The sequence below is a fragment of the Xyrauchen texanus genome, chromosome 5, assembly GCF_025860055.1.
Source record: "Xyrauchen texanus isolate HMW12.3.18 chromosome 5, RBS_HiC_50CHRs, whole genome shotgun sequence".
NCBI classification, from domain to species: Eukaryota; Metazoa; Chordata; class Actinopteri; order Cypriniformes; family Catostomidae; genus Xyrauchen; species Xyrauchen texanus.
Genome location: NC_068280.1, coordinates 13,549,937 through 13,576,270, shown reverse-complemented (window position 1 = coordinate 13,576,270; position 26,334 = coordinate 13,549,937). Strand labels below are relative to the sequence as shown.

At 39.1% G+C, this 26,334-nt stretch overlaps 1 protein-coding gene across 1 annotated transcript in view; it reads right to left on the bottom strand.

The window, feature by feature from the left end:
* Positions 1–18,385, bottom strand: part of LOC127643853 (mastermind-like protein 3) — a 157,174-nt gene extending 138,789 nt beyond the window's left edge. The window contains exon 1 of the mRNA XM_052126769.1: positions 17,402–18,385. Within this exon, the coding sequence (XP_051982729.1) occupies positions 17,402–17,791 (390 nt within the window). The 5' untranslated portion in view covers positions 17,792–18,385. The remainder of the gene's footprint in view (positions 1–17,401) is intronic.
* Positions 18,386–26,334: the final 7,949 nt, after the last annotated feature.

The window sequence follows — 26,334 nt, the reverse complement described above, 5'->3', positions numbered from 1 at the left end:
CTTTTGTCTGGACAAAACAGAAACTTTAAAGTCATTTTTCTCAGTTTCACACTCTAGTGAGTTAAGGTCTTTTGCTTTTGCAGGGCAGAACAGTTGTTGGTACGAACCTAATGCTTATGCAGTGAGAAGCTGATAAAATTGCAAGGACGTCTTTGACCATTGCTCTGTCCTCCACGTCTCATTTTTTCATTTTTTTCAGCGTCTCGTGCAGGGGCAATGCAATTTTTAGATGCTGTCAACTAAAAGGAAATTCAGTCCTTCAAATGAATCTCGAGATACCAGTGTTCTGTTTTGTTCATTGTACTACATTTGTTTTATCCCAAGAATATGACCAGTCTTAAAGGCCACTAAGTCATCATCAGAACATTAAAAAATGTATTTGACAGCCATACACCACTTATTTGTAAAATTGTGATAACAAGAAATGGTACAGAATAGTGGTGGGTGATATACCAGATAGACATGATAAACCGGTAGAAATTGGACATTCAGTATACATTTTGGATTATCATCTGTATTGAGGTTAAGCAAAATCACCAAGTGGAAAGAAATGTGCACAGCACTCTATTCACGTTACGCATACGTGGCACACAATGGACACTTTTCCACTATCGGGCCAGTGCGAGCCAGGGCTATCAACTGGTCAGCTGGGGCCAATCAAACAAACAGAACAACTTTTGATAGCACAAAAGTTACACTTTTAAGTGAAATTAACATACATAATGTCTTCCAGTTGGATCTGCGTATTAAACTGGGATAAGCATCAGCTGTAATTCTTCTTACTTTCAATATAGCATTATCCACTTATTTGTATTAGCTTCTTTTAGAAGCTGATAAACTGACATTATCCAATTTCTAATACACTCTTAGCAGAAGCTGTTACAAAATTCAAATTACGGTAGAATAAACTTCACATATTCTGACGCTGACTTCATAGGACTAGATACAATTCGACAACATGGCTGAAGCCTGATTGTGGACCACCTTAACACAAACCTGTGTTTTCTAACAACTCCAGATCTAGATGATATTAAATCAACATTTCATTGTAAAATAACGTGCATGCACACACGTAAGTCCACGATTATTAGATAATTAGGCCCAGACGGCACAGAGGCAAGCCAGCAATCCACGGTCCATTAAGTTTCTGAGTAACAAATACTTTATGCATGCATGTGCTTTTTCCAAAGACTTCCACACCACATGTTGATCTAAAGTGCGTTTGTGTGCCTCTGTGTGTTTATTGGATTTGTGAGGGCTTTAGATTTGACATCCATTATGATAATTATGATATGAAGATACTTTTGATTCAAGATGTGCTCAAACTAAATCCATTCAATAGAGGTCTCTCTACACACTGCATTTAAAATTATTTGGCAAACCTCAAGAAAATGTACAACCTGCATCATGCAAGTAACTTTAATTGTGTAGACCGAGATTGTGCTCTGTTTCTGATGCAGGTTGAAGGTCTTTAAAATGGGGAAGAGGCCCAGGAGGAAGGAAACGTGTTCAAAACACAAAATGCACATTATATGTTCTTTTATTATATGAATCATGAAGGATGACCAATTAAGGATGAAATAAAAAGGTCTTGCTCAAATGTCATTTTTTTATTATTATTTCTTTCTTAAGCCTGGTGCACATGGTGCAATTCATTTTGGTCAAAATACTTTGGAAAAGCAAGCAATACAGCATAAAAAACTTTTGCAATCTCTTTACTAAATTTGCCTCAGACAGCCTAAAATGTACAGTAATAAAAATTGCATTTTACTCTTACAAAAGCTACATTTTACATGAACCGAAACAAGAAAAAACACGTTTTATTATACAAGTTGATTCAACTTATTTTTTACAAATAATTGATTTAAAAAAAATTTTTTATCCGTTTTTGCATAGAATGTTCTCTACCAATATGATGATCTACTGATTTTGTAGTGTCCAGTGTGAAACAGCTTGTTTGGTTTAAGCAGAAGTGAAATGCTAAGATAACAAGAACTAAGTTCATTTTGTGCAGATCGCTTGAAACATGATGCTGTCAGTGCAAAAGATCATTTTGAGGGGGTTGATGCTGTTATTCTGCATACTGTAGATATTAACAGTTCTAACAGTCTCTACAGGAAAGCATGAATATTAAAATGCACAGTGGAGAAAACCAGACTGGTTTCACAGAATCTGACTGTTATTTACTGCTGTTGGTCCACTGTTTTGACATGTGTCAAAGATATTTGTGGTTCTTTTAGTGGATATATGAGCTCAGAACTGTCTAACAAGTACAATATGTAATCCAGAACTGAAACACGCTCACACTATCAATCATCTCAATATTTTTCAGCCTTTTGACAATACTCGATATATAGCTCTATATTAGACCAATACATTTGCTCTGAAATAAAGCCATTATAATTATTTTACCAAACTCGGCCATTCTTGCCTGTGATAGTGTAAACCAATTCATGGAAAGGAATCTAACAAAAGTTTTGCTAATGAAGTTTAAATTATGCTATGAAAACATTTGTTGCATAGCATAGCAATCTCATAGTGCTTGTGAGTCATTAGATAAGCAGGGACCGCAAAACTTGTATAACGACATGGCCTTTAAAAACACTTTCTGGCCAAGTAAAAGGCACATTTAAAATCCCCTCAAAGGCAAATCTCAAGAATGGCCTGTGACGAGGGGCTACCTGCACATTAAAGAAAGTGTCTTTCAGATTGATGGACAGGAATCTGTCCAGAGCACAGACATGAGACAAAACCTGTCTCTTAGTAATCATCTTGAACAGAGATTTCCTGAGTGTCCGATTAAGCATATTAAGTCCAGTATAGACCGTAGCACACCGTCCTTCTTACCACTGGCAGAAAATAGCTGCTGTAGAAGCCTTTCTGCAGACCGGTACGCTACCCATCGCATTTTTGGTGAGGAGACATTGTACCTCCAAGTACAAAATCAGAACGTCCCGCATCATGACTGTGGAGGATAGGAATACATTAAAGCAAGTCGGATGCCTCACTAACTTAAGCACGTAGGCATGTACACAAATGAAATGACGCAAAACTAAAAAGTCTTTCAGGAAGTGTTGGCCGCACACGGCTAACAACGGACCTACCAACAGTGTAGGGAAAAGTAAAAAAAATAAATAAACTTGTGACTACAGAACCATCAAGGAAAAGTGGAAGTGGTTCGACCAAATGGATGCCATCTAAACTGGCGAGCAATGGGAGAGAGAGTGCCCTAGGCTGGCATTGATCCACGATGGAGGATGGTATGTTTTATGTTAACTCTATATGCCGCTTGAAAGCTTCGGTTTATTTAGTTGACCAGGAACTGGAAATAATAGCAATATCACCATGCAACAACTGCTTTATGCAGCACAATGAGCTAGTAGGTAACAGCTAGCAGTTGTGTTATTGTTTTGGTCAGTCAAGTTTGTCATGTTTAAGATGATGTCACAGCAGTAGAGGTGGCGCAACTATGACGATCAACCTATAATCCACCCAGATTGAGGTGGCACTATACATCAGTGGAAAACCAAGCTCAGAAAAGCGAGTAGAATTGAGGCGAGTTGAACCATAACGTGCAGTGGAAAAATGCCAAAACTGACCTGTGTCATGCAGCCAACATGTTCCTGGCTTGAAACAGTGGGAAAAACGAGAGGGCTGCTTTGGGGACACAGAGGTGTTTGAGGATTGGGGAAAAAGCACCACGTACGTCTTAAGCCCTGTTCACACGGCAAACGACATTCCCGCTTGGTGTTGCTAGACTCTGTGATCTGTGTCGCTGGTGGGCGTTCCAACTGCTGTAGCTTTAATGTTATTGGTGGGCTGCATGGCTGGCCATAATAGCTTTGGAAATTCTGATTACAGCTCGTACTGACAGTAGAGCAATATATAATTCTAATGATAAGGAATCAGTTCTATTGCTCCTAAAAATTAAAATGAAGCACGAGTGTATTTTTATACAACCTGCAGCAGTGTTCAATGCGTCATATCATGAACAAAATCAGCAATCTATAAATGTATTAATCAAACTTCGTACTCTATATCTCACTCTCGCTTGCTAACCCTATGTGGTCCCTCGGAACTGCAGAAGGAATATTGCGGGAGAAAAGGGAAACGCATCAGATTTCAGAACAAAAGCGAGCCGAGAGCGAAGCATGTTAAATTTCTTGTGCTCACAGAGATCAGAATCAATCTCAGCGAGTGCTGCTTATAAATGCTGCTTGAGGAAACATTTGCAAAACACCGTCTTTAAAAAGACTAAGCAAATGGCTCTTAGATTCTTTTCACAGAAAGAAAACCACAAAAGCAACACAATGCAATCAATATCAAAAACATAAGTGTATAAAGGATACACTGTCCATCGGAGACCACAGGGAGAAGATCCACTCGCTGAAAAGGTACGGATCCAAACAGCGATAAGCATTGATTATGGTTCCACGGCACAAGATATGTTCCCGCGAACATGTGATGTTGTGCCCCGGCTTCTATTGATTCGTTATATATGCATAACTGTGGAGAAACAAGCGCCACCTACAAATATATATGTGCTGGGATAAAATAGGGGTTCAGAGATCAGTACTAATGAGAGGAGTTCCCCAAAGCGTCAGATACTGATGCAATGTTGGAGTGACTGAATTGAAAAGGGACTGCAAATATCTGTCTTTTCAGATGGTCTCGCTCAACTCCTTTGCCCACCCTTAAACAGAGCTCCCCTACACTGAACATGAATGACTTCCATTGGTTGATTTCAACACATATACATAGTAGCTTTCATTTTGGCATTCTGAGTAAAAGAAGACTCTTACACTATCTGGCTAATCATCGGATGACTCCTGATGAGTGTTTGGGCCTCATTAGCTCCAAACTAACGTCACAGACAAAAAGGACAGTGGAGGATCTATTTGTGTGTCTTAAACGTGTGTGTTGAGTCTGCACCAGTTTCTCAGTGACTCAAAGCAAAAGCAGTGGGAAACCTTGCCATGGAGGAGCAGTGTGTGTGTGTGTGTGTGTGTGTGTCTGATGACACTCATCTATATTTAACTGGCTCTCTCATATGGTATAACAAGAAAACAGAGGCACAGACTGACTTTCAGGCATCAATAATGAAGTGGTTTGTCCTCAAACAGACACACACAAAATAGAAGCTGCTCCACAGGCAATTTGGCATTCTCTTCAATGATCAACCATTGTTAAAAGGTGAAGTTTTTATAATTTTCATACATTAAAAAATGTTCTCCTAAGCTAAATATGCAGTAACAACTAAGTAAACCATGCGTACGTTAAAAGGTTTGAACAATGTGGTGCTATCAAATCATTGCACCGTTTGAGCATCCTGATGTTTTTCTGAAAAATAACATGAAATAATATTATATAAATGTAAAGGTCTTTATTAGGTTCAGAGTTTATATTTGTGCGTTATCCGAACGCAGTCAGCATTGGTTTCTCCGTTTCTTGGCTCCCTGTGAGTGCAATTTTTGCTCACCCCTGATGTATAGGATGCTCAATGGCCTTTCAAATGAGCTCAGAACAGATGATGCATCATCAGTCATCAAAGATCCAGCATAAACAAAGATGGTCACATGAGGTGGTGAAAAGATTGTCAAGTGAGTCATGAATCACTTTTTGCCCTAGGAACATAGCAGGAAAAACGGCTTCAATGTTCCTGGATAAGTCTTAGCAACCGAACAGCTGAGATGACCAGTGACCAATGTGATGATATCATCAGAGCTCAATTTCACAATAAACAAAATGTCATATACTCTCGGCAGACATTTGAAATCAAAACCATTTATATGATTAAAGAACATCTGCATAACATAGACAAAGTTGCTGTTTACAAACAAAGGCTCCAGCACTTCCAGGTTTTTTTGGCAGTGGAGAAAATTATTGGTCAATGGGCGCTTAACTCAAATTGAGCTGAAAATGCCAAAAAACAAAATGTGTGGGGTCGAAACAGTGCATTTGAACAGATTATTAGAGATTTGGGCTTCTGTAAAATTTTCATCATAATCGTTGGATCATGTGTGATAAGTGTTGGTGAGAAACATATTAAGTCCTTTTTTTACTCTAAATCTCCAACCCATCATATCGCTTCTGACTATATGGATTTATCCACTGGGGTCATTTGGATTACTTTTGTTTCCTTTATGTGATTTTAGGAGCTACAAATGTCTGGTCACCATTCACTGGCATTGTAAAGACATACAGAGCTCAAATATTCTTCTAAAAATCTTGTGTTCTGCTGATGAAAGTCAGTCATGCCATCCCAGAAACATCTGGGATGGTATGAGGGGGAGAAAATGAGAGAATTTTCATTTATGGTTGAACTTTACCTTTAAATTCAAAACAGCTGAAATTAAGTTTGAGCATGGAATATAATACTGAATTCAAAATGTTTTATTTACTGTATGTGGGTAAATAATTTGAGCCGTAAAGATGGATATTGTATGTCTGATGGTACTTTTCATTTTAATATGCCACATTTCTCAGGCTTCAGAAATGTGTTGAACATGTGAGGGTGTATTCATAAACCTGCTGCAAGTCCGACATAGTCATACAGGCATATTGAATCAACGTAAAACTTGTTTTTCCTGAGAATTCAGAAAGCAACTACATTATACACAGTAAACCATATATATATTGCTTTTTTATAACATTTATTAACATCAACAAACATGATTACATGAACATGAAACGAGTGATTATATAATGCATAAAATATAAATAAAACTGCAGCGCTTCACATATCCACCATTGAAATCTGCTGCAAACAAAGAACACAGAAGTGCAGTTGCATGCGGTATGACAGAGTCATTTCATCTATTTGAGGTAATTACATATTTTAACAAGTAGTTAAGAGGTCAAAAGATAAGCACGGAGCAGAACATCAAGAATACAATGCATGAACATGCAAAGCACAAGAATGCTACAGCAATTGTGAATATTGGTACAGTCTTTGTATAGAACAGAAGTCACTATATAGAGAAGTAATGTCAATAAGTCTCATTAAGGTTGAACAATCACCAGAGCTCGGCAGTTCGAGCCTTTCACTTGATGCGTTTTTCCAACTCATTTTTGCCTTTTATAACACCATCAATTAGGTTTAGTTTAGGTTTAAGGTTCAGAGTAGGGAATTTGATTATTTTTCCTTCAATTCAAAACTAGATGGAGCATTTACATTTAAGTTCAAATTGTATTAAACTTCATTATCTTTAATCTGTTTTTCATGTCACATTTGCCTTTTATGAAATTACCGGTTAGGTTTAGGCCACAGAGTGGATATTTCACCTCGGAACTGCCATGATGTGTGTATGGAATTACGTGACATCATTTTGCAAAAATGTTGCCACTGTCATGTAATTACAAATATTCACATATAGACATACACACTCCCACAGCCATGTCTGAAGATGACCATGCAATTTTTTTTATTATAAAGTTTATTATAATTACACATAAGGTTTGCATGAGCTGCGCCTCATGTGCAATCTGTGTGTACTAAATGACAAAGAGAAGATCACTCTTAGTCATCAAACGCAACATATACATCCTATATATTTATATAATTAAATCATAACCTTTTGGTGTTGTGACGATTCATCGCTCAATGTTATCGATATAACACGTAAATATCGATATAGAATTTTTTTTAAGATGTAACTTTATTTTAATACGCTCATGTTGGCCACGACCATCAAGCGATGAAGCAAACTTTTTACATTCATTTGACTTTGAGAGCTAAATATGCTTTTCATGTGTAACACAGATGTCGTTGAAGCCTAACTGTGCTCTGCTATCCATGCGCACGCGTCAACCATGCTTCCCGCGAAACACGATCTCCGTTGACAGTATCCATGTGAGCGCATCAACCGAGCACTCCTTAAAATGTGAGCTCTCGTGACAAACGCAGAGCGGCTCACATGCGTGATTAATTCGGGCTTCCATCGATATCGTTTTGCATGCGACCCATTTGAATTGTACACAAGAATTTGCTATTTTAAAAATACCATGGAGAAGTTCAACCTTGTGAAACATCTTGACAATGCCGACATTCTGAACAGCACTAACGAGGGAAAAAGAAACACCTGCTAAGCTCCAGCACCAGTTATAAGACTTTACACATCTACACATCAACATCCTTACAAACATCTTTCCCACTTAACTGTAACAGAATTTTTCATTACAACTTTGGAAGTTGTAGCCAAGGAAACCATTTTGAATTGGACTAAACTGAATATTAGCTGTCAAATGTGTGATTACTTGTGTTTGACTTTATTTTTTATATTACTTATCTGTAAAAATAATTTCAACTTCTGAAGTACCTTATTTTGATGTGGATATCCCAATGTGTATACAGATACAAGGCTTGAAATGATTTTTAGCACCAGCATCTAACTTATCGGCACTTCAGGCATTAACAGTCTATATTATTTTCCATGTTCATAGTTTTTTGTACCGTTAAACTCTGTAGTCATGTGTAGGGATGGACCGATCCGATACCTGGATTGGTATCGGTGCCGATACTGAAGCTTTTGGACGGAACGTGTATCGGCCCGACGAGACCGATCCAAATCCAATACAGTGTATTAGTAATGTTCGTTAGTGTCAAGCTGCAAAAACTAAATATGACTCATGCATTTTATTCAAAGCCAGTTGAAGACATGCAATAGCTCTGTGAATCACAAAAGGCTGTTTAATAAATATTTAGGATGCGCATCACCAGCACGTTAGTGAACGGTGCTGCTGTTCACACACACACACACACACACGAGCGCAGCTATTTTTAGCCTTCTCGCATTGCGCAACATTTGAGTGCTACTCGAACAACATCTCAGATGTAGATGCTCAATAGTTCGGTTCACTTATATGCATTTAGAACGGCACCAGAGGACCATCTCCTGAGTCAGCAGCTACGGAATCGTGCCACCACCAGTGCAGAGCTTGCACAATATTGGCAGCAGGTTGGTGTTAACGCTCAGTAAGGCAAAGACTTTTGGACAATGGCCTGGTGTCAAGAAGGGCAGCAAAGAAGCCACTTCTCTCCAAGAAAAACATCAAGGACAGACTAAAATTCTGCAGGAATTACAAGGATTGGACAACAGAAAACTGGTGCAAAGTTAATTTCTCTGATGAAGCCCCCTTCCGACTGTTTGGGACATCTGGAAAATCGATAGTCCGAAGAAGAAAAGGTGAACGCTACCATGGGTCCTGTGTCGTGCCAACAGTGAAGCATCCTGAGACCATCCATGTGTGGGGTTGCTTTTCATCCAAGGGAGTGGGCCCTCTCACAATTCTGCCCAAAAACACAGCCATGAATAAAGAATGGTATCAATACCTCCTGCAAGATCAACTTCTCCCAACGATCCAGGAGCAATTTGGTGAAGATCCATGCATTTTCCAGAATGATGGAGTACCAAGCAAGAGTGATAATGAAGTGGCTCGGAGATCATTACATTTAAATTTTGGATCCGTAGCCAGGCAACTCCTTGGATCTTAATCCCATAGAGAACCTGTGGGCAATCCTCAAAAGGAGAGTGGACAAACAGAAGCCCACAAATTGTGATCAACTCAGAGCACTAACAAGTCAACAATGGATCGCCATCAGTCAGGATTTGGACCAGAAGTTGATATCCAGCATGCCAGAGTGAATTGCAGGGGTTACGAAGAACAAGGGTCAACACTGTAAATATTGTCTCTTTGCATAAATGTAGTGTTTTTGCCAATAAAAGCCTTTAAAACTTATGAAATGCTTATCATTGTTTTCCAGTATACCATAGAAACATGAAAAAATAATCTACAAATACTGAAGCAGCAAACTTTGCAAAACACAAAATTTGTCACTGCCAATACTTTTGGCCACAGCAGTACTAGTTAATAATAAAGTGTTTCTTAATAAGCAATACATTTATATTGAAATAATGTGTAGACGTTTGCATTTCTTTACATATTAAAGAGTACACCCAATTAGTTCCACACAACAATGTAAAGATATTCTAAACTGATTATTAAAAAAAAACAACACTGGTATCGGGATCGGTTGATACTGAGATTTCTGGTATCGGAAGAGAAAATGTGGTATCGTTGCATCCCTAGTCATGTGTCTGGATGGCGATATGCATATGGTAATTGTATGTAAAGGACGCTCCACATAGTAAAACAGGCGTTGTACACTCCATATATGGTTATTTCTGGAGACGACAGGGTGGGGTATAAATCACGTGCATGCATGAACAATCTTTCGCTAGCTGGGATTATAAAGTGAACTGTGAGCAGGTTCTGCCGTATGTACAGTTTTATACATTTGAAAACTTTTGTGCATTCACAAAATCAGACTTCTGTGCTTATACACACTTTTAGGATAAAATCTAGGCAGATTTTTATACACAAGGCCCCTGATGTAACAGTCAAATGTGAGAACTTAATAGGGTCACTCTGCACAAGTTTAAAGGTTATCATATGCCTTGAACAGCAAGATCTCTTTAGTCCAAGAATTAAGACAGATAATACAGAAAAATGCAGTTCCAACATTAAAAACACACAGTCAACCATATCATCATATGAGCATAACATCCTTTTTTCCAAATCTTTTCACTCTCAGTTACTACATGTTGTGTTTGTGTGTAAAAGAGTAAAACTAAGAATCACACTAGCAGCAATACTGATTAGTGGACTGTGTGCCACAGTGTTGACATACACCTTGTCCTACATTCCAGTCAAACATGTGTACATGCACACATGCATACCAGCATGAACATTTGTGCTGCAATGATAAGACAGTAGAGAGTGAGAACAAGAGAGGTCATAATATCAGCAACAGTGATAGGATAGCTTTTATAGTGTGGAGATTTGGAAAGAAGTCAAACATAAACATTTTGCACAAACTATAAACAGTGTAATTTAAGACCTTGAGGCCATACATATTTTCTATTAAAAAAAACAAAAAAAAAAACTACATTCTGACCCAGCAACATTACTTCCCCATCTACTGGACCTAGATCAGTTTCTGTTAATCAGTCATTATGGAACAAATATCAAGTGCAGTTAAATAAGTTATGGAAATTTAAATAAGTTATGGTCATGGAAAAAACAATCATGGAAAACTTAAAAGCTAAAATGGTGTTTCCAAGTCTTATAAGTTTTTGAGAATTTGTAAGAAAATCCATCTCAGGTTTAGGCCTATAATGTCCTCTTATTAAAGACACTAGAGCACTATTATTTCCTACTAAATTTTCAATGGCCTTCGTGCAACAGAGAGAGGCCTTATTTTTCATTGCCAAAATATTTACTGTAAAACGGAACTCAGTATTACTTAATTTGTGGGTTTAAAAATATCCATCCATCCATCCATCGTCAACTGCTTATCCTGTGTACAGGGTCGCGGGGGGCTGGAGCCTATCCCAGCTAACATTGGGCGAAAGGCGGGGGACACCCTGGACAGGTGGCCAGTCCATCGCAGGGCCACACATAGACAGACATACACTCACATCCACATCCACACCTAGGGCAATTTTTTGGAGACACCAATTAACCTAGCCTGCATGTCTTTTGGATGGTGGGAGGAAGCCGGAGTACCCGGAGAGAACCCACGCAGACACGGGGAGAACATGCAAACTCCACACAGAAAGGCCGGGGCAACCAGGGTTCGAACCCACGACCTTCTTGCTGTGAGGCGACAGTGCTAACCGCTGCACCACCGTGCCACCCGGGGTTTAAAAATATAATTTCCAAAAATACTTCAAAATAATAAGAACATTTCTTGTGAAACCACATCTAGGAGGTAAATAAATGACCACCAAAAAATTTGCAAATGAACACTTTAAACGGGACGCAAACCAGACTTGTATGGCAGACGACATGGTTATGAATGTATGCACACCGCCGCTGCCCACTCGCCATCTGTCTGTGGCAGTGGCACCCACCTATAAGTGATGGTTGGTATGAGGTTGATCAAGTTTCTGCCTTGCCACGGAGTGCAACTTGAATATTTTCCATAAAACTTGACCCAAATCATTATTAAATGGACATATATTATTTACTCTAGCCTTCATTCTTTTAAGGAAAAATCCTTGGTAACTTTTGTGTGTACTGTCTGCCATGTAAACCACATCAACGTGCCCTGCGTTTGATACCTGTGCAACATCCTAGCCGCGCACAGTGTGCAGTGTCCTAGCCGCGACAGTGTGCAACCACCTTAAGACACATCATATACGTGTCGTAGTTATGTGCAGTAGACCTCCTCACAAACACATCCAGAAGGGAAGAAAAAGTTAAACAGTGGTAACTATGCTCTTGGAGTGCCTGACATCACAAACCTTGTGCAACCCTGCCAAATCAGGAGTTAAATTTAGATCTCGGGCACTGGTCCCAGACACTGCAAAACAATGTGATACCACAAGCACTGCTTTAGCTGGAACACAGACACAGGCTCTGAACTGGACTTCAGAACTGCTAAAATGTGCACATACATGCATGCACTAAACACACTTGAAAGGAAATATAAAGAAGTTTCAGGGACTGCAGCTTGGTCCAGAGGCAAGTTTGTGCTGAAAGCCAAACTTTCAAAAGTTTTACTTGAAGTCTAAATGACACATAAGACCAGCATGCATGCCAGCATGCAGGAATCCATCCTATAGACCCCTATGTGTTCTGACCTCATAATGTAATCAAAGAGAGACACCATTGGCCCTATATCAGCACATTAAACAGCTTATAAAGGCTAAGGCTACAAGGTTGTACCTTGGTTTATCTGTTTAAAATAAACAGTCAACACCTTGGTTTCAAACTGTACTGCTCTGACACACATTTCCACACAGACCAGCAGACAAACATATCGGAGAACTGATTTCTACAATGACAAACACACATCCCCTTAACCGCTAAGTGACGACCCACACACAGACCACAAAACTCTAACTAAGCTAAACTTTTTTTGTCTTCTGTAGTCCCACGGCCTCATCAATAACAACAATAAAACAAGTCAACACCAAAACAGAAATGTCTTTCTCTTAACTCATCTTGGATTTAATTTTTAAGCATTATTATCAATAAAATTGAAGTGACTTTCAAACAAAATAAATCAATACTGGGGGTGAAAAACAGATTCACGAAGTATAAAACTTATACTACAAATAACATCCAAACAAATTTATAAAACTGGCACACATTACACACATTATTTTGCTTTGTTTCCACAAGTTGTTGTCACTTTATGGCATTAATAGTTTTGGGAGTCAATTTAATCTTTGACAGTCCTAATATTTTTAAGCTTTAATTTCTTTTAAATGGTTTAACAAGGCAAAAGTGAAATCTTTCCAAATAGCCACATACTCCTGGTAGGGAATTACAGATTTAGACCATGATCTGTGTACAAAATGTAAGCATGTAGTAGGGAACAATTGCTGCATTTCCACTATTAGGCCAAATGACGGTGTGCCAGTGTGTGCCAGGGCCAGTTGCGTTCCAACTGTCACTTCATCGTGCCTCCTCTGAGCTTCCTCAGTGCAAAATGTCCAAGTGCATTTAGCCCACTGATAATGCTTGGAGGCCAACTGGGGATTGAGGCAGGTAAATGTCAAAGGCAGAGTTTCGATGACCACATTTACATGCACTTAAGAAAACTGTATTTTTCAGGGTTTTTTTTATAAAAGCGGCATTCTGAGAAGTCACGCAAACGAGAATGCAGTTTTCCTTACGCTGTTTAATGGATTAAGAGAAAACGGTTTAACACACCCAGGTGTCTACTGAAGAATGTGGCTTAACGTGGCTATGTAAAAGCATACGCGTTGTTCTTACAGGTTTTTGAGGAGTGCACATGTGCATGAACACACCGAATAACACTTCATAGCATGGAGCCCAACATGTCAACATAGTGGAAAGAATTCAACATTTGGGAGTACAGTGGGAAAAGCACATACACTAAACCAGTGGTTCCCACTCTGGTCCTGGAGTACCCCAACACTGCACATTTTGGATGTCTCCCTTATTTGACACACCCAATTCTGCTCAAGGAGCCTCTACTAATGAGCTGAATCATGTGTGTTAGATAAGGGAGACATCCGAAACATGCCGTGTTGGGGGTACTCCAGGACCAGGGTTGGGAACCACTGCACTAAACTATACCCATTCACACACACAATGTAAAATATTGACTGTCCCGCAGGTTTGCATAAATGCACTCGTACATTGGGAGAATCCCAGAGTTTTAAGTAAGAGGGAAACCCCCTCTTATCCCTTGATCCCTTATTGAAGCACAATTCAACTGCAGGTCGCAATGAAAGTTTCGAAAACAAACACAGCCACAACTCTGGTATATCTGGAAATAAAGCGAATCAGAGGGAATATAGCTTTTTTTTCTGATTGCAAAGAAAAAGCTCAAGAAAAAATTATTAATTTATTTTTACTTAATATTGATGGAGCAACATAATGTGTGCGAAAAGAAATTACCTACCAGAAGGTTGTTCGTTTTGGATTCAAATTAATATTTTGTTTTTTTAAGGTGACGAGGAGGCCTTCTACCCACACTTGGTGTAAAAGATCCTCTGGGGTTTATAGTGACAATGTATAGACATTATTTTAAAAGTTGCATTTGACATTTTAAAAGTTATTAAATCAAACTACCTCAAAATCAACCTTTAGACATTGCAGGTGATGACCTCATGGATCAGTAAAATTTTGCGTAGTTATAAACGTGTATTTAGTGTGTTTGGAATTTTTTTTATCAAAAGTGCCTTTTAGCCCATAGTACCTAATGTACAAAATCTCATCTATGACATGAAGTCAAAGACAAAACCTCTAAAACATGTACAGGTGTAGCCATAGCAAACTTCAATATGACAATAAGAAACCCTTTTTTTTTGTTAATCCTTATTGCTATTATTTATCTAGTTAAGCTTGATGGAGAATTTTGGTTCTAATTCAAATCCTAATGATAATAGATTATTATCATTATAATAGGTACCCCTACCTAATAGGGATGTGCGAGGTTAGTCGACTAGTCTGTTCTGATGCTGACAGTCGACACTGGAATTATTAGTCTGTTAATATTTATCTCCATTAAAATGTTCAACATTTTTACACATTTATATTTGGCTATAAATTTTTACAGAGGCTACGCTTAAATTTCTACCATCATATTAATGTTACATATTTTAAATAGAATAATACAAATATTATTTTAAAAATAGAATATCTGGAGCAGATACAAAGTTTAATTTCACCTCAGGCTGCGCAAGCTGCTTCCCTCTCCCACTGGCGGTGCAAGCAAGAAAATGTCCTTTCAAAGTAGCTATGAAATCACTTCGGTGGTGGTGCAGGAATCGAATTTCCAAACGTTTGAAAGTCCCTATATGGATGTTTTCATATTTGAGCCTTCTTTATATCTGTGCATGCTTGTACGTTATTCTTCCGCTGTGCAGGCTTTATCAAGCGCAGGATAGCCGCCTCAGGTGAGTCGAGTCCTGTCTGACCATGTTGACAATCATTTTGCTCATCAAAACGTTTTAACTTTTGAATAATTAGCCTAGAAAATGACTTTATTTTCAATGAGGTGCTGACTGCTTAATGGGTTAAACTTTTATTCTGTGTGCATGTCATGTTTACAATACATTAGGTTTCTTTGTAGGCTACATCACAGTCACAGGCCTATGTTTTCTATCCTATGGTAATTTTTTTTTCTTTTTTTTTTACATAACTGTTATTGGTTAACGTTCTGCTAACACGTACAGCTGTCATATTAGATCGATGGCTAGGCAATCTGCGCATCTTATCACGTGGCTCGTTGTGCATGAAACCGTGGTGACTCTCAGCATGTGGAGGCTCATGCTACTCTCCGCAATCCACACACAATTTACCACATGCCGCATTAAGAGCGAAAACCACTAATCGTGACCATGAGGAGGTCATCCATGTGACTCTAGCCTCCCTAGCAACCAGGCCAATTTGGTTGCTTAGGTGACCTGGCTGAAGTCACTCAGCACACCCTGCATTCAAACTCACAACTCCAGGGGTGATTGATAGCATCAATACTCGCTAAGCTATCCAGGCCCTAATAAATATGCCTGTTAAATATTCACTAACATTGATTCAGTGAATGCATGTCATGTACAATATTTAATGCACAATGATCATAATGCAAGGCAAGCACATCACAGATAAATGCCCCTTTTCAGTGGCATTTAGCTTTGGATTTGGAATAGATCAAGAATATTAAATGGGTCACATGAACACATTTTTTTGACTGTTTTCTGAAGGTTGGTTTCTTTTTAGACTAGTTTCTTCCATCAGTGAAATTAATCGTTCAGCACACCCTTTCTACCTAAACAGCATTTTACGTGGAACAATTTGTATGCAAATATGCTGCAGTAAAACGCTGTCTAGGCAGGCAGCTCGCTAGGTTTTGAGAACCAGCCATTGTGTGGGGTCTGAATGCAGACCCTAACTCGACTTGATACAGCCACCTAGCTGCAGCATGGCGCTTTAGTGTGGAGAAGAAAAAAGCAAAGCACTGGGGCTGCGGTCTCTTTAAATCGCAATGCCTTCTGTGTAAAGCGTTTGTTGCCTATTTACCGGCTGAAAGTAATGTCCAATTCACACAGAGGGATGTCTACGGCACCGGCCATTAATGCTTTGAGAACTCTGAAATTAGAGACAATTTGCATTTCAAAGAGGATTTCGCCGACCTGGCACAAAAGGTAAAATCTACAACACAACGATAAGACTCTATAGGTCGAATATAAGGACATTTACATTCCAGGCAGTGACTGTAACTTACTATTAAGGTATCTGAACAACTACTCAATTAGAAACAGCTTGAAATCAACCCCTTAAGTGAATATAAGTGCTAGGAGGTAGGATAAAAGTATGTTAATCGTAATACTGACAATTTATCCACTATCACCACCTTCCTTAAATTAAATAAAGCTTAAAACAACAGTCTGCTGTGGTCGTTTAGTTCAGTAAAGAGCGCGCCACAGAAGAATCTTAAAGTAGTTAGTAGTGGACTACTAACGAAATCATGCAATACATATTCAGATTCTTTACATAACACGTTTATCTTGATGTCCAACACACACGGCCAATTGTATCTAAATATGCAACACGCCTGTAGTAGTAAAGGAGGTGGAGATCACATGGCATCACTAACAATGTGCAACTACATAACTTTATGGAGGCTGTACTGCTGCAAAGTAACTAACTAAACACGTCCAAAGCTACTCAAATACACGCTAACAGAGGACGTGCAAAAGTTCGCGTTGGATGCGGGCCTAAAGTTATGCATGTTAGGATTCTACCAACGTCTCCAGAGTTTTCAAAGTGTAAAAACACAGACGCCGAGCAAAAGTTTTGCATTGCAACCCAAATAAGCAGTACTGTGCTCATTCAAAACACTTTACTGCACTATACTCACCGCGATCAGAGTGTTGTTCCTCTGTTCAGTGGTCGCGGTTGCATCGGGGTCTTGCTGCTTGCTCTGATGTTTGGTGTTGTTAGATTTCTTGGCCCGCTGCTCTAAACTCCGCTGGTACAGACTCACCGTCTCCCGTCGGTCCAGCTCCAGCTGTTCGGAGTGCGCTTGCTGGTATCGGCTCTCGCAGGTGACGTGGTGCCGCCGGCAGCCCTCGATCCGCTGCCGGAGTCGCTCCACCACCGTGCTGTGCTTCGGTATGCCCACGTTACCGCCGCCGGTGCCGCCGCTGTTCGTTGCATTTAGGGCAGAGTTTAAGTTCACGTTACTGTTATTAATGCAAATGCCGCCGCCGGTTGGTACGGCAGCGGGGCTGGCAAAATCCCCCATCATCTGTGCCTGGATACACAGGGTTTGGGAAGAACTTTGTCAAGCCCCCCCTGACTCTCGATCTCCCCTCTCCAAATCGGCACACGAGTCCGCTTCGCCAGGGAGACGGATACAGTGAAGAAAGCTTTTAACTGAGTGTAAATATTCGGCAGTGGCTGGTTCCCTCCTCCGGGAGGCTCACCGTGTCAACCATTCAATATTGCCTCAACCGTTTGCGAGACTATAAATAACAGTACGGGGCAAGTGGAGGAGCGAGAGAGACGACGGGGGTCACCCCGTTTGTCTACCTCTGTTACTCTCTCGCCTCTACTGGAGCTCCATCAAACATCCGGATGTTAGTCGCAACCATCACACATAACCACCGCTGCCGCGAGCGCGTCGTTTTATTGTGTTGTCCTTTTGAAAAAAGTTTTGCCGTGTGCTGCGAACAGGCTCCGGAGTTGTTTCGTGAACTTGCATTTCATTAGTTGGGCCGTTGAAACCCTCCCCGCAGCGCAAAAAAGGTGTGCAGTCTCCTAAAGTCCTGAACGCTGGTGAGGAAATCCTACAGTCGCCGATGTGTACAGCAGCAGCTGCCACCATCACAATAATCAAGCACTCCCCTCCTCCATGCTAGCGGAGTGATATCAGGACAAGAGAAGCCACCAGGCTGCGAGCAGCATGTCAACTCCGCGGAAAACACGGCGCGGGCTCCGCTGGACGCGGAGTCGATATTGACTTCACAGGAGTATAATGCTTTACAGGCGGGTTTGGGTACTGCATTTGATTTTCAGAGCGTATCAGAGTAAATAGCGCTTAACGTAAGGTAGCTATTAAAAAGCATATTATAGGTTAGACAAACAAACACAAATACGGTAATTTTAATGGAATAATTGCAGACTTCCTTTGGTAAACAGAGCAAAGGCAAAATAGATTACCTGCTCTAGAGGATAATTTAATTAATGGACAAGTTCAATATTTAAAAAAATGTAACATTAACCTTTGGTTGCTTTTAGCAGTTATTTAATAGCCTGCGTTTTTATATTCAGTGTATAGACACACGTCCTTTTCCAGGCCAATTCTTAACATCTCCAGTCTTCTATTTTCTTTTAACCACTTCCCATTTTGTGAAGCTCAACAACCTTTTGCTGCACATCAGAACTATATTCTTTATAGTAACCCACTGTGATTGATAATTAAGGAATTTGGCCTCTGTGTTACCTCATATTTATACCCCTGTGAAACAGGAAGTCATGGCTGAACAATGTTATGTTCCTAGTCACCCAGGTGCACTAAAAAATTTCAAATATGAAGGGGAATATACTTAAGATATATTTTACTCATAAGAATTTATAGGTTGTGCCAATAATTGTGACCAACGTGTATTGGAGAAAATATGTATATTTAATTATATATTTCCCCTCTATCAATTGTTCTACTTCAATTAAAGGTTAGATTTTTGTAAAAAAAAAAAAAAAGAAGAAAAATTTAATTAAAAAAAAAAAAGAAAGATAAAAAGGTTAAACAATGCTTTTTTTCCCACAGACTTCTTTGCTCATATTTACCATGGGTGCCAATATTTTTGGCCACTACTAAAAGTAAAGCTGCGGAATCTCAAAAAGAGGGAGGGGTTGCTCCATAAGGGGGTGGAGTCATCCCAAAAGGTGGCATCACTTCCATTATGGTTATGGGCTCCCTAACCACAATATTCATAGCGAGTCCACTGTATTTCGCAAGGTGGGCAGAATTTCCAGTTGGCTAGTTGACGTGCGATTGGTTGGCGTTTTGTGTGTAGCCGGTGTTACAATATATTCAGTTCCTGAGATATTTGGTTCCAGTGGGCAGAGCATACATGAATGTTTATGAATTATCCTGACATGCATGTTGAAGAGGAACTGAAAATGTTAGCACACCACCGTAATGACTCAAGTTCAACTTGTCTGATGGATTATTTCAAAAAGGTAATCAAATGTTGACAAAGTTAGACTAAACTACAACAGTTTACATTTCTGTAACTTTTGATAATTTGTCAAAAGTGTTTTTGATTAGTCTGTGCTCTTTGCATTCTTGCACAAATGATTATAGCCACGTTAGGATGCAGGGGAGCAAGCTTAAGCCACTAAACCGCCTCTTAGCTTTTTAAATTCTTAAATGTGTTCTCCTGTTGTATATTATTAAGTAATTTTTTGCAACAATTCATAGGTTGTGTAAAAATATTAAGGTTTCAATGCTACTGTAATTGTCTGTCAGAAAACAAGAAATAAAAATAAACAAGTTAGACTTTCAGTGAGTCCTAACACTTTATGGCAAGTTTGCTTTACAAAGGATGTTTAAATATTTCTCTGGAAACAAGAAATAAGTTTCTGCCTTTATCACAGTTAACAACCTGATAGCAATTCATGTGGATCACTTATCAATACATGCCATAATATAATGCTTTGTTTTTGTGGCACGTATATTATTATTATTATTATTATTATTATTATTGTAGTGTGTAGAGGCACCAGTTTTCGTGGAAATTGATGCAAAAAAACAACAAAAAACTGGCCAGCAGTTACGACAAGAATATATTTTTTTATTGGGATGATAGGAAATAATACATATGTTATCATTAGCAATATTATGTTATGTTTTAGTTTTATGTTTGCGATGCATTAAAGGCAACAGATTTGTGTTTAGTATTTTGGTGCAAATATAATTTCACAGAAGACACTGTGAGTGGACATTTTTGTGTGTTAATATGAAAACTAATTTGGAATTTCAGTTTGCTTTACAAAAGTCAAATGTGCATTATCCTGACTTGATCTTTTAAGAATAAATTCATACTCATGTGATTCCAATGTCATTATCATTTTCAGATTGAATGTGAGAGCTGCAGTTGCTGGTACCACTGGCAATATGTTATCTAAGCAATTATGGAGTTTCATTTGTCCAGTGTGCCAAGGCCACGTTTTAATAAACTTTTCTGGGGCACTTGCTAATCTTGTGTTTAATTTTATATAATGTTGTTGAAGCCTTCATTATTTTACCAAGAAGAGCCACAATCATTGTGACTTCTTCCTCAAATTGTTAGGCTTTTGTAACATTGTTTCCTGTGACTAATATTTAAATAATTTATAATACGGAAGGCCGGAATTGGTGCAGCATGTCTTTAGTGTATGCAACAGATGATTTTGTCATTGTAGATAGAGTAGGCTAAACTTTAAAATATGAAATGAGAAAAACACCTGTGAATGAGACATGAGTATTCCTCTGGATCATGTATTTAATTATTTATTGCATGCAGTTTTTTAAATGTTTTCCAGCAAACATTCTGATACAGTTTTATTCTGTAAAGTGCAGTGCTTAATTTACTTTCACAGCTTGATTACTGAAGCCATTCTTTCTGTGATTACTTGTAAAAAGCATTGTCTGTAAGTGTTTTTGATAATTGCTGTATTTATTTTTCTTAAAGCTATATGAATTGAAATATTTAGACTATTTAAAGAGCAAAACAAAACAAAAAAACTCAAATTGGAGCAGTGTTGTTAGAGATTCAAGTACATGTATTATATTTTCATCCTTTTACTACAATTTCACGCTGTTTCAACATATTCATTGTGATGGTGAATAAAATGAACATTCACTCACAAGCCTATGTGTGAAGGAGTTTACCTATTAGTCTAACTAAGGAAAAGGACTAGAAGGTGAGGACATAATCCGTATGTTAAGTCTGAATAGGGTAAAGTATCTCATCACTATGGATCACTAAAAGTTCCACAACAGTATACTGTATACACTGGCCGACAAAAGTTTTGAATGATGTACAGATCTTTGCTCTTCTGGAAGGAAATTGCTACTTTTATTCACCAAAGTGGCATTCAACTGATCACAGTGTATAGTCAGGACATTAATAATGTGAAAAATTACTATTACAATTAGATTATAATTTTTTTTTTTTTTCAGAACTTCTTAAACTACTTCAAATAGTTCTAATCAAACAATCCTCCATGTGCAGCAATGAGAGCTTTGCAGATCCTTGGCATTCTAGCTGTCAGTTTGTCCAGATACTTACGTGACATTTCAGCCCACACTTCCTGTAGCACTTGCCATAGGTGTGGCTGTCTTGTCGGGCACTTCTCACATACCTTACATTCTAGCTGATCCTACAAAAGCTCAATGGGCTTAAGATCCATAACACTCTTTTCCAATTATCTGTTGTCCAATGTCTGTGTTTCTTTGCCCACTCTAAGCTTTTCTTTTTGATTTTCTGTTTCAAAAGTGACTTTTTCTTTGCAATTCTTCCCATAAGGCCTGCACCCCTGAGACTTCTCTTTACTGTTGTAAATGAAACTGGTGTTGAGTGGGTAGAATTCAATGAAGTGGTCAGCTGAGTCTATTTCTCAAACTAGAGACTCTGATGTACTTATCCTCTTGTTTAGTTGTACATCTGGCCTTCCACATCTCTTCTGTCCTTGTTTGAGCCAGTTGTCCTTTGTCTTTAAAGACTGTAGTGTACAACTTTGTATAAAATCTTTAGTTTCTTGGCAATTTAAGCATTGTATAGCCCCTTCATTCCTCAAAATAATGATTGACTGATACATTTCTAGAAAAAAGTTTCTTTTTGCATTTTTAATTTAATATTGACATTAAGACATGCCAGTCTATTGCATACTGTGGCAACTCAAAAACAAACACAAAGACAATATTAAGCTTAATTTAATGAACTAAATAGCTTTCAACTGTGTTTGGTATAATGGCAAGTGATTTTTTATTATCAAATTGGCAATTTAGCATGATTACTCAAGGATAAAGTGTTGAGTGATAGAAATGGGGCCTGTCTAGATTTGATAAAAAATTTCAAATAGTAATGGTGCTGTTTTATTACATAAGTGACTATACTTTTGTGATCTGTTGAATGCAACTTTGGTGAGTGAAAGTACCTATTTCCTTCCAAAACAGCAAAATCTGTATATTATTCCAAACTTTTGGCTGCCAGTGTATCAATGTACAGCCGTAGCCATAAGTATTGGCAGTGACATCAATTTTGTGTTTTGCAAAGTTTGCTGCTTCAGTATTTGTAAATTATTTTTTCACATGTTTCTACTGTATACTGCAAAACAATGATAAGCATTTCATGAGTTTTAAAGGCTTTTATTGGCAAAAACATTCAATATATGCAAAGAGTCAATATTTACAGCGTTGACCCTTGTTCTTCATAACCTCTGCAATTCGCACTGGAATGCAGGATATCAGCTTCTGGGCCAAATCTTGACTGATGGTGATCAATTCTTGCCTTAATAATGCTCGGAGTTGATCACAATTTGTTGGCTTCTGCTTGTCCACTCGCCTTTTGAGGATTGACCACAGGTTCTCTATGGGATTAAGATCCGGGGAGTTGACTGGCCACGGTTCCAAAATTTCAATGTAATGATCTCCGAGCCACTTCATTATCACTCTTGCCTTGTGACATGGTGCTCCATCATGCTGGAAAATGCACGAATCATCACCAAATTGCTCCTGGATCATTGGGACGTTTTGATACCGTTATTTATGGCAGTGTTTTTGGGCAGAATTGTGAGAGAGCCCACTCCCTTGGATGAAAAGCAACTCCGCATGGATGGTCTCAGGATGATTCACTGTCAGCACGACACAGGACCCATGGTAGCGTTCACCAATTGCATTTCAAAACACATATTGCACTTATAAACTGCAAACTCTTACGAAAATCTGAATATTGCAGTTATAACATACTTCGTTCGACGTTGAAACTTAAATATCTTTTCTAAATAATAATTTAGACAAGTTGAACTTGAGTCATGATGGTGGTGTTTTCACAATTTCAGTTCCACTTCAACACGCATGTCATTATATTTAATGCTTAAGTTGGCGCTGCAATTTTAATCTTGAAATGTCTACTTGACTTGGTGTAAAATTGTGTTGCATGACGAAACTATTATGTTTTTAAGTGTTTCGCTTAGTTTGAAGAGCATGATGCATCAGCAGTGATAGACTCGGCTTAAGTGACTGTGACAGCACACGCAGCTGTGTGAACTTCCGCTGTCATAAAAGTCCCATTCGATTATCTCTCAATAAATTACGCATTAATTAAAATTAAACACAGATATGTAACGACAGGAACGCCGCCCTTTGTAACAAAGTAAAAGTTAAAAAAATTAATTCGAAATTGACTTTTCAACGTTTTTTCCAAATCGTTACTCAAGTAAATGTAATGGAGTAAATGTGGTACATTAATACAAACATCTGTTTGTAACTTTGTCTTTTTGTCTGATTTGCAAATATTTTTTTGCCTCAAAAAAAAGTTTGTGATGTTGAGATTTACCTCAGAGCTGGTTGGTTTGGTTCATGGATTCAACTTATTTATGAAGAATTTTATGAAAAGTATATGGGGAAAAAACGAATGGAGAAAATATTTCTGGAACCCAGATGGCTGAATAAGTGGGCAGGCACTGTTGCAATCTATATCTTTGCTGGTGGTTAGGAGCTCCTGTCCATTTTCAGAGCTATATCCTTTGAGATTTTGGCTTTTTCTCAATGTACGTTCTTATGTGTTCTTACAATGTAGTGGACTCATTTGACTTCATTTACTGTTATAGTTCAATTACACTCAAGAATGCAAGTTCCCACTTGTACCCAAGTGCAGTTTATTAAGAAAAGTGAAATCCAGAAACAAAACAAACTAGACTTGATTTAGCTTTACTATAAAACAAAACATGAACATGGCTTTGCTAAACAAAACAAAGTTACATTCACATACACATTCAATACATGACATGAGGGAACATAAACCAATGATCAAACAGAACACTAAACAATATAACAAGACAATTAAACTAAACCAATGACAAACTTGAACTAATAACAACCTAATGAAACAATAAACCAATGAAAACAAGACACATGAACATGGAGGGAAACGCCATGAGAAGCTTGAGCAGCAGAACAGATGTTGCTGAAGACCAAGGTAGAGCAGAGGTGGGCCTGAAGCATGGGGCAGTGGTGGGCCTGGAGCAGAGGCTTGCTTATGACATGACATGGAGCAGACTGGGGTTCGGCTGTGACATGGCATTGAGCAGGCTGAGGTGTGGCTGTGACATGGCATGGAGCAGGCTGAGGTGTGGCTCTGACATGGAGCAGGCTGAGACATGGCTGTGACATGGCATGGAGGAGGCTGAGGCGTGGCTCTGACATGGAGCAGGCTGAGGCGTGGCTGTGACATGGCATTGACTCTGGCGTGGCTGCCATGACGTGGAACTCGGGCTCGACGGCCATGACGTGGAACTCGGGCTCGACGGCCATGACGTGGGGCCAAGTCATGGAAGGCTCGAAACTAAGTGTCCTAATTGAGTGGGAAAAGACCTCAGTGGTTGTGGGCCTGTACAGAGACTTGGAAACGACCTCCGGTCGTGAACACTGGCAGACACTTGGAAACTACCTCCGTGGTCGTGAACACGGGCAGAGACTTGGAAACGACCTCCGAGGACTGAGACTCGGGAATGACGTGGGTGTGAACAGAGTCTCGGGAATGACCTCTGTGGTCGTGGGCATGGACAGAGTCTCGGGAGCGACCTCTGTGGTCGTGGGCATGGACAGAGTCTCGGGAACAACCTCTGTGGTCATTAACCCAGGCTGAGACTCAGAGACGAAATCCCTTCTCCTCCTTCTCCTCCTCCTCCTCCTCCGTGAGGACGAAGTTGGAAATGCAGGCTCTGGGACAGAGGAGGCAGGAAATGCTGGCTCTGGGATGGATGAGGCTTCCAGCTTGTTGGCCGTGGCAGGTGTGGGCATTGGCTTGTTGGCTTTGGCAGGCGTGGGCATTGGCTCATTGGTTGTGGCAGGCGTGGGCTCTTTGGATGTGGCAGGCGTGGGCGTTGGCTTGTTGGCCGTGGCAGGCAGCCGCTGAAACCAAAAAACAAAACATAAACTAGACTTGACTTGACTTGATTTTAAAACAAAACCTGAACATGGCTGAACAAAATTACATTCACATTCAATACTAGACCAAGGACAATGGTGAACATGAGGGCTTAAATACATGACATGGGGAACTTAACTTTTCAAAATAAAAGACATGGAATCAAAACATGAACAAAAACACATCTAAACATGACACATATATCCATACTTCCCTACTATATAGTATACCAATGGAGTTGTCCGAATCCTCAGTATTCATGAAGCAGTAAGCGAAAAATACCCAGATGACATACTATTTCAGGCATAATTTTGAAGTGTGGATCAACTGGACAGTTAACAATCCCATAATCCCTCGGGAGCTCAAGAGACCTCGTGCTCAAAACGCTGGATTTAAAAGATTGATAGTGAACCAAGAGGTGGGCAGCTCTTTTCAACTATAAGTGCAATATAGCAAGAAAGTTTTGATTAAATGGTGCTTGTTTAACAAAACCTGAGCAGATTATTTTCGCTGTTGTTTTTCTTACATTTACATTTATTCATTTAGCAGACATTTTTATCCAAACTGACTTACAAAATGAGGAAGAATACAGCATAAGCAATTCATCTTAAGAAGAGTAGCATGAAAAGTGCAGCATTACAAAGTTTAAATT